Source organism: Lampris incognitus, chromosome 17 (genome assembly GCF_029633865.1).
Source record: "Lampris incognitus isolate fLamInc1 chromosome 17, fLamInc1.hap2, whole genome shotgun sequence".
NCBI classification, from domain to species: domain Eukaryota; kingdom Metazoa; phylum Chordata; class Actinopteri; order Lampriformes; family Lampridae; genus Lampris; species Lampris incognitus.
The window spans coordinates 23747942-23757990 of record NC_079227.1 but is presented as its reverse complement, the minus strand read 5'-3'; the positions used below and the strand labels follow the sequence as shown (position 1 = coordinate 23757990).

At 41.1% G+C, this 10049-nt stretch overlaps 1 protein-coding gene across 2 annotated transcripts; it reads right to left on the bottom strand.

Annotated features, from left to right (window-relative positions):
* Window positions 1–220: 220 nt before the first annotated feature.
* prdm9 (PR domain containing 9) lies at window positions 221–8478 on the bottom strand. 2 transcript variants are annotated; one of them, XM_056297065.1, is made up of 8 exons: window positions 8290–8302; window positions 7991–8068; window positions 7778–7883; window positions 4241–4333; window positions 3669–3946; window positions 3438–3505; window positions 3114–3304; window positions 221–2788 (listed from the first exon to the last, which is right to left on the bottom strand). In XM_056297065.1, the coding sequence occupies exons 3-8, from the start codon at window positions 7872–7874 to the stop codon at window positions 648–650; spliced, it is 2868 nt and encodes a 955-aa protein (XP_056153040.1). In that variant the 5' UTR covers window positions 7875–7883; window positions 7991–8068; window positions 8290–8302; the 3' UTR covers window positions 221–647. The 2 variants fall into 2 exon arrangements, with proteins under 2 accessions (XP_056153040.1, XP_056153039.1); XM_056297064.1 differs by lacking the exon at window positions 7991–8068 and having other exon boundaries at window positions 8290–8478.
* Window positions 8479–10049: the final 1571 nt, after the last annotated feature.

Here is a 10049-nt window from a genome sequence, read left to right as displayed (position 1 = left end):
TGCTGAATATGAAGCTGCCAGGGAAAAGAGGAAGGCCAGAGAGGAGGTTTATGGATGTGGTAAGAGAGGACATGCAGGTGGCAGGTGTGACAGAGGAAGGTGCAGAGGACAGGAAGAGATGGAAATGGATGACTTGCTGTGGTGACCCCTAACGGGAGCAGCCAAAAGTAGTAGTAGTGTACTTTCAGAGATTTAGAAAGGAAAACATTATTTGTGGATGTGCATAAGTCATTCTAATTTGTTAGAAAGCATGGTTTGCAACTTCTTTAAAAAAATGTTAAAAAAAATCAGATGAGTGCTATTGTATGGTATTGTCTCCCATTCGGCTTGAAAGATTGTCCCAGTGGACTGTGTCTGAAGTCCAGTGAGAACATTCAAAGTAGTAAGTTTCTCAATACTGAAGCTTTCAGTGACCTTCTCGTCTGTACAATTCTAAATGTCTGCCAACATTACAATGGGTTCTAGGGAACATATCCCTTAAGTACAAAACAACAGAGAAAAGTCTATGTAGAGAACATTCAAGGAATTTAAGCAGCCTCTGAGAGGTGCATGATCATGAGGAGTAGAATTTGACTGGGTGCCATTTGGTAGATACAGGCAACAACTTGGGCCCTCCAGTTTTCAAACAACCTAAAATTGTGATCTAGTTATGAGTGCATTTTCAGATGGTGTCTCCTGAGATGATAGTTTCTTGAAAAGCTCTTTCCACACTGGGTGCATTTGAACATTTTCTGCCCCAAGTGTAGCATCTGGTGAGCTTTGAGACTATGCGGGCGGCTGAAGCTCTTAAAGCAATCTGGGCAGCTGTGCGGTCTCACTCCTGTGTGCTTTCTCTCATGTCGCTTCAGGTCTCCTGACTGTCGAAAGCTCTCCCCACAGTGGGTACACAGGTATGGCTTCTCCCCGGTATGGGTTCTAATGTGCACGTTTAGTTGGCCAGTGTACGAGAAGCTCTTGGCACAGTGGGGGCAGCTGTATGGCTTCTCGCCCGTGTGAATACGCTGATGCTGCTTAAGGCCGTAATGATTTGTGAAGCCTTTTCCGCAGTCTGTACACAAGTACAATATCCGCACCTGTTGGAAACACGTATGAGCTTTGAAGTGTTTGGCGCTGACATAGCTCTTTCCACAATGGGGGCAGACATGAGATTTTTCCTCCTCTTCTTCCTCAAGATTGCCAATTTGGTTATCTGACTCCATTTGTGATAGATACTCAACAGGGTGGTGTCTCCTGATGTGCTTACGAAGGTAGCTCTTCATAGTGAACGAAAACTGGCAAAATGGGCACGGGAACAGCTCAGATGTACAGTGATGTTTCTCGCAACTTTTGCCTTTCTGATGCTGTTTCAGATTGGCAGGCTTACTGAAGGCCTTGCCACAGCGATCACAGCTGTAAGACTTTGCATTTGCATGTACCATTCTTTCGTGTCTTTTTAGGAAACCTGGTTTTTTAAATGTCGCCCCACACTGAATGCAACTGTGCTGTCTTGCAGTGCATTTATGCGCTTTGAGCTCTTCCTTTCCATCAGTTCTCTTACAGCAACTGCAGCTATACCGTCTCTGTTTTGCTGAATTTCCATTCATCTGTGTGGAATCATTGACATCAGCCACGTCTGTTTCACTTAAGCACTCCTCAGTCTGAGAAGGACTGATTACCACCTTCTTGCTCACATGTGCCCTTCGTTTTGGAGCTATGAGCTTGGTTATGGCAGAAATTTTAGATCTAGCTCCAATACGCTGTGGTCTTGGAGAGGGGGGTCTTTGGATTGATTCAGCCACTTTGGCCACTGATGGTTGTGCAACGAAGTCTGGATCATAGCCTTGATTTCCATCAGCTGACTCTGGACTTCCCTCTGGCTCTTCAGCAGGTGGCACATCTGGGGGCTCTTCTGAGTGATTAACACTTTCATGCTGCCAAAGGCTTTCTTCTGAGGAAAAGGTTTGTGAACATTTAGCACAGCAAAACACAGTTCCGCCCTTCTTTCTTTTGCTTCGGTGACACTTAAGGTGCCTGGATAGGTCGCTATACTGGCCAAAGCACTTTCGACACAGCTTGCAGACATAAGGGCGTAAATTGGCGTGGACAGTTAGTTTATGCTTTTTTAGATAGCATTCATTGGTAAAGTTCTTATTACACTCAGGGCATGTTTTGGATTGTTCATCTAACTCCCGCTTGATCATTTCTGCCTCCTCTGCAGGGTGATTTTCAGTTTCAGTTGGTTTATCAGGTTTACACTTTGTTTCACCCCAGCTGAATTCCTTACTTACAGACAATTCCTCATTTCCAGTTGGTTCTATGCTCTTGGTAAGTTCTGACCCAGATGGTGAGGCCGCACTCTTCTCACTAAGAGTTTTGTTCTGACTAAGCACTGTGTCAGTCTCTTCTATTAGGGCTTGTTTTTTATGAACCAGCTGGTGTCTGAGCAAACCAGATGCCTGGCTAAAACTTCGCCTACACTCAGGACAGCAGTAGGGCCGCTTGTTTGAGTGGACGCAAAGTTTGTGCCTCTTAAGGTGATGTGTGTGTTTGAAAACCTTCCCACATTCAGAACACGTTTTGGACTCAAAAGGGTCAACAGTCAATACCACCAGGGAGGCTGCAGGGTGCTCTGTGTCAGCAGGAAGAGGGGCATTTCCTGGATCAACAGCCTTAATATCAGGTGTTGCAGACTCCTCATTAGGCTGCGAGTGGAAGAACTCTGTATGTCGCTGTAGGTAGGCCTCTGTGGTGAAGGACAGCTGACAGTGAGAGCAGAGGAAGATCTGCGATGCCACAGTTGTGTTACTCTCTGCAATTCAAAAATAGAGGGGAAAAAAGTGTCAAACTGGTATCAACTTAATATAATTTCAGACTATCAATGGCAAAAAAAATCATTGTTATCAATTGGACAGCTTAACCATTCAACGGAACACAGAAATAATAATATAATGCGAAACAGTGCACTTGGCAATGTCTGTATATGAATTTCATGTTCTCATTCAATATTCTAAATAAGCTTAGTTTGAAAAAGGTTAATCTACAGACACAAAAATGTTATTCTCTTTAGAAACAAATTTATTTGTTTTCAACAAAATATAAAGTTCCATGTTAAAAAAAAAAAGTAGTAAACATACCTGTTGGAGTCAACTTCATACACCAGATCTGGGTCCAGGCTTCACTAAGGCGGGTTAGGAGTTTGCTGCTAGGCCAAACCATGAGCTCATCTCCTGGGTATATGGTGCGACAGCAATGAAAAAGAACACTGTCCTTGTACTGGACTGCCAGCAAATTCTTCTCATCTTCATTGCGCGCACAGTTCACATATCTGTTTCAAAGAAAGTAACAAAATTCGAAATTCAGACTCAAGAATCACTGTGATCCACATGAGCAGTTGAAGCTCTATGACTGAACGCTAAACATACTGGCAAAGGTCAAACGATGGAATTCAACAATTTTACCTCATCCAGTTTGAAAACGATTCTCTGGCAGCATCAATGTATTCATATTCATCTTTTTCTTTGTAGATCTAGAGAAAACAGTAACACAAATAAAGCCAAAATGCCCGCAGAGTAAAAGCAAGAGAAAATAGGTATTGTATTACTATGGGTGTCAAAAAACAAAAACAACAAAACTTTGATACCATAAAGTGTCATTTTACAGTGTGAAAGTTGCCTTTTCATAAGCCGTACCTCCCAAGAAAAGTCACTTGTTATTGCATTCTCTCTAGTGGTCACCTCTCCCTCATAAGGTCCAAAATGCATTCCGGGAGTAACTGTTGGCCCTTGGTTTATTACCCCAAGCCCAGCATTGGGAATACTAGATCTGCCAATCATCAGCCCATGGGGTAGAGTTAGGAGCGCCCTTTGGGGCACACCCATGGTAGTGGGGGAGTCAAGAATAAAAGATGGGCCACTAATACCACTGTGGTCACTCAGGTCTTGAAACAGAGACTGACATTCCTCACAATCTGTAAAATATCAACCACCAAAAGACACAAGAGTAAAATTATATATTTTCATGGCATTGTTTTCTGTTTAAAAACAAGTCAAACTGAGATCATTGGACGTTGTCAACATGAGATAATGGCTAACAGGAAAGAGTTTGAAATGACAGTTTATTATTTTTGATATGTACAACTAGGAATGTGTTCAAGGTTTACCAATTATGACAATTTTTGAAAATGCAACAGAACCGTGTATTAGGTCTATGACTACAATGAGATATGGAACAAAGACATATAGAAAGAAACATTCTTGCTTACAAAACCCATTGTCTACTTCGGGGTCTTCTCCTTGTACCATTGTGTCCAGCAACTTCTGAATTGGTGTTTCTGTTGGTTCCAATAGTGGAAGCACTGCGAAAGCACAGCCAAAAGAACTTCAATAAGCAAAAACAAACAAATGCAAAACAAAAACCAACAACCCCTGTCATCAGAGGTTAAATTGGGCTGGAACCGGCTGAAGCTCAGTTCCAGCATCAAAGTTTCCAAACGTTATCAGACAGGCTGAGCCCTCGTGCATCAGGCTCCATCCAGCATTTTTTCATTAGACACTGTATTAAAAAAAAAAAAAGCCGTTTCATGAAAACCTTTAAAAAAAACATAAAAAACATCTATCTATATATTTGAAATTTGTATCCACTCATTCAAGATCTCAGTTGAGGTGGTGTCATCACGCATCACATCATAGAGCAGTCTACTTTTCTCACCCATGGCCACCATGTACAATAATATTTAGTGAGATTTATCCTCTGTGTGTTGTACGATTAATAGTGCCAAAAAATGTCCAAATGTAGGCCTATGATAATTTTGTCATTTCACAAATATGATGTATATGTTTATGAAGTTGTATCTGTTTGCTAATTCACAATGTTATGTTTTTAATGGTGAAACTTGAATTGGTATTGTTAAATCAGACAGTAGATGTGTATTTAAAGGCTTATTTTAAAATGTGTCTTTCTAGGCAGTCACTGGAAGACTTGATGGATGCTGTACTCTCATGGGAGTGAGTGAGCTGTACCAGTGGAGTAATTGAGATTTGATTTTATCAAACATTTTCTAGACAAGAATTTTGTTCTACAGTTTTTGTAACTCTCATTAATTTGAGCATATTAGTTTTCAGAAGGTCAGAAAGTTCCCCATTTCTACAGTGAAGCAAGTATTTACAACTTCTGTGGGAACTGACACTCCTTCACTGACTCGTGTCCAACTTATCTTGCTGTGTCGAAGAAACACTGTTTGGAAAATCACATATTTGCACCTATGATTTCTTTGTTTGGTTATGTATGATTATTTACTTGATAATTTCAAAACTCTGGTACGATAGTTTAATATTCCCCATCCCAGCAATGCTGCCCACTGTGCAAACTGTCCAGGGGGGAAACACAACAGAGACCTGTCTGCGAATTTCTTTCCAATGTGAATATACACTACCGTTCAAAAGTTTGGGATCACATTGAAATGTCCATATTTTTGAAGGAAAAGCACTGTACTGTTCAATGAAGATAACTTTAAACTAGTCTTAACTTTAAAGAAATACACTCTATACATTGCTAATGTGGTAAATGACTATTCTAGCTGCAAATGTCTGGTTTTTGGTGCAATATCTACATAGGTGTATAGAGGCCCATTTCAAGCAACTATCACTCCAGTGTTCTAATGGTACAATGTGTTTGCTCATTGGCTCAGAAGGCTAATTGATGATTAGAAAACCCTTGTGCAATCATGTTCACACATCTGAAAACAGTTTAGCTCGTTACAGAAGCTACAAAACTGACCTTCCTTTGAGCAGATTGAGTTTCTGGAGCATCACATTTGTGGGGTCAATTAAACGCTCAAAATGGCCAGAAAAAGAGAACTTTCATCTGAAACTCGACAGTCTATTCTTGTTCTTAGAAATGAAGGCTATTCCATGCGAGAAATTGCTAAGAAATTGAAGATTTCCTACACCGGTGTGTACTACTCCCTTCAGAGGACAGCACAAACAGGCTCTAACCAGAGTAGAAAAAGAAGTGGGAGGCCGCGTTGCACAACTGAGCAAGAAGATAAGTACATTAGAGTCTCTAGTTTGAGAAACAGACGCCTCACAGGTCCCCAACTGGCATCTTCATTAAATAGTACCCGCAAAACACCAGTGTCAACATCTACAGTGAAGAGGCGGCTGCGGGATTCTGGGCTTCAGGGCAGAGTGGCAAAGAAAAAGCCATATCTGAGACTGACCAATAAAAGAAAAAGATTAAGATGGGCAAAAGAACACAGACATTGGACAGAGGAAGACTGGAAAAAAGTGTTGTGGACGGATGAATCCAAGTTTGAGGTGTTTGGATCACAAAGAAGAACGTTTGTGAGACGCAGAACAAATGAAAAGATGCTGGAAGAATGCCTGACGCCATCTGTTAAGCATGGTGGAGGTAATGTGATGGTCTGGGGTTGCTTTGGTGCTGGTAAGGTGGGAGATTTGTACAGGGTAAAATGGATTCTGAATAAGGAAGGCTATCACTCCATTTTGCAACGCCATGCCATACCCAGTGGACAGCGCTTGATTGGAGCCAATTTCATCCTACAACAGGACAATGACCCTAAACACACCTCCAAATTGTGCAAGAACTATTTAGAGCAGAAGCAGGCAGCTGGTATTCTATCGGTAATGGAGTGGCCAGCGCAGTCACCAGATCTGAACCCCATTGAGCTGTTGTGGGAGCAGCTTGACCGTATGGTACGCAAGAAGTGCCCATCCAACCAATCCAACTTGTGGGAGCTGCTTCTGGAAGCGTGGGGTGCAATTTCTCCAGATTACCTCAACAAATTAACAGCTAGAATGCCAAAGGTCTGCAATGCTGTAATTGCTGCAAATGGAGGATTCTTTGACGAAAGCAAAGTTTGATGTAAAAAAAATCTTATTTCAAATACAAATCATTATTTCTAACCTTGTCAATGTCTTGACTCTATTTTCTATTCATTTCACAACATATGGTGGTGAATAAGTGTGACTTTTCATGGAAAACACAAAATTGTTTGGGTGATCCCAAACTTTTGAACGGTAGTGTAACTTGGCCTGACATCCTAACTGAATGAGATTATCCTTTGTTATTAACAGAATTTAAATGTGATATGAACTTTATATTTAGCCAGCAAGCATGGTGGTCATCATCATCCCATTCTTTTCAGTCAAGCCAGCTTAAACCAGCATGCAGACAAAGATGCCTATTGACAGAGTTCATCATATCAACCAATCTGGCACTTGATAAATTAACACTATATGCACTGTTACATTTGGATATGAACGATAAAAATTAAAAAAAAATACGAAACATTCAATTCTTGTATTCATCCAGAATGTTGATCTGGCCTTTAATCATGTCTTTAACACTCTGGCTTACAAGACAGATGATTAAAGGCCCGACACACTACTTATGTATCCTATATTCCATTAAAGGCATATGCGTTGTAAGGACTCCCTAATGTGTACGCCATTTCACCCGGATGACGTCAGGTTAACCATTTCTGCGTTCACCCGTTTTAACCTTAACCCCCCCAACCCAAAGCCCTGGCCCTAACCCTAATACTAACCTACATTTAATCTGTATCTTAATTTAATGTTGACCCCCGGGTGAAATGGTGTTCAAATACGGAGTGCCATATAATCTACATAAAACATAATATTCAACATCCATGCACACCCGCCATCCCCCAACCTCGAAAATCCCAATCTAACCCCTGCATGTCACTAAAACAACATGATTAAAAACTATGCCATGGCTGAATCCAGTTACGTTACTAAATTTAGCCAACGTGACATACCTGCAGAGTGTCTGCTGTCGGGTGGAAGGCCTCCCTCTGTCACGATAACCTCCTCGGTTCTCTCAACCCACTCCACGACGTTGCCTCTTCCAGACATGAGTGCAGACTGTCAAGTGTAAATACAAAGCATCAACTGGCTATCTGACAACCAAGCCTCAACCAAAAGTACAAGTGCATGATTCGGCCACTCACAAACAAAGATTACGGCCTTACCCGATGTCAGCCAAGAAACTTGCTGACTAACGTTAACTTTAAGGAGGCGAGCGATTCTTGAACATTACGTTTAGAAACCTGCACAAGAGCAAAAGGAAACAGCTAACATAGCGACATATAGTTAGCCTGAATGCAAACGCTTCGGCTGCTCCGGATGACTAATTCGTCGTTAACCGTTAGCTGTTGCTAATCTTACACAATGGCGCGTTAGCAAGCACAATTGTTGGTAGTTGACGGTATTAGGGGGGATTCTTAAGCTTTTCTTCAAGGCGACATAAGTTTGACCAAACATTACTCACCCGACTGGGCCCTAGCTTGTTAGCTAACTCGCTTTAGCGTTGTGTCGTTCGCGAACAAATCTTTTAGGTGCACGAACTGAATTGAATCATTTCCTGAAACGATCCGTTCGTTCTCAGTCAGGTAAGCCGAGCTCAGTTATCAACATGGATATATATATATATATATATATATATATATATATATATATATATATATATATATATATAAAGAGAATTGGATACAGCGTCTGAGGCGGGGCTCCGTTCATTCCCATGAAAGTTGCTCAATAGCGCATGAAGCGAACTTCCTTTTTTATTTTTTGGAAGCGAACTTCCTTTTCTTTTCCTTACCCGGATCGAGTGCTGCAGGGATGACGTAGCTAACCCCGGAAATTAGCATCGCCCTGGTACCCGTTGCTAGATCCAACTGGGTGTAGGCATGGAAGTAGCCGTGATTGGCTCTTGTAGCCGTAATGGCTGTTGCGTCGGCCAATGGACAGCGCGGAACCTCGAAGCGCACTGACTTGAAACAAACGATGCGCACTGAAACATTTAGCTGTGGCTAGCTTACAACTGACCTTAACATCGCCAGATCGTACTGTAACCCTAACCGTAACCGTAACCCTACCGCTATTGCTATCGCTAGCTAACTAACGTTAACATAATTCGCCTCAACTATTACTCCGTCTGTCGGTCTGGCAGTCAGTGCGCTTCGAGGTTCCGCACTGTCTATTGACTGACGCAACAACCAATCACGTCTACTTCGTGTCTACACCCCGTTGGAGCGTCATTATGGGTCCTTATCGCTAGAAATGCCTATTGGAATATATATATATAAGGATAATATTTTACTTAATTTCATTTGGAGGAACAAATGTCATTACTTAAGAAAAGATATCGTGCAACAGAAAAAGTGAAACGGTTGACTAATTTGATTAAAGAAAAAGACATTTGGAACGCCGTCCCTAAATATGTCATTTTTTTAATGCGTGGACTTAAATTTCTTCTTAAATGTGATTATAATATTGACAACTTACCTGTTATCAAATTTTCATAAACAAGCTCTGCTGGCTTGGAAACTAATTTACAAACATAACATTTCACCAACTAATTACTACATCTGGAATAATAAGAATGTTCAATATAAAAATAAATCACTCTATTGTAACAAATGGGTTGATAATGTTCTTGTATTGGTTAAACAACTTTTTAATGCTGATGCACAGTTATTAACGCATAGTGAATTTCTCTATATTCAGACTACCAGTTTCGCCAAGAGTATGCTGTAGTTTTTGATGCTGTGCCAAGGGATGTGCTGCAGCTTCTTTGCGGTTCAGTAACCGAGAGCTCAATGATTGACCCATTCAGTAGTGGTATATTTCTTAGAGAGGTTGATATTACTAAGAATGAATGCGCGAGTAAATACATCAGGAATCACATACAAGCTGTAGCTCTACCCACATGAGGTTTCTTTTGGACCTCCCTTTATGGAGAAATTAACTGGCAGAAGATTTGGCTAGTTGGGGGCAATTTATTTCTTAATAATAGAGTTAAGGAGGTCTCTTTTAAAATTATGCATCGTGTATGTCTCCCCGCCTGCCGCCCAATGACTGCTGGGATAGGCTCCAGCATCCCTGCGACCCTGAGAACAGGATAAGCGGTTTGGATAATGGATTGATATATCCAGCAAAGAAGACATTAGAGATATTTAAAATTGATATTTAATATTCTTATAAATTTTATGAATTAGAAGGGGAAACAATCTGTCATTTATTTTATCA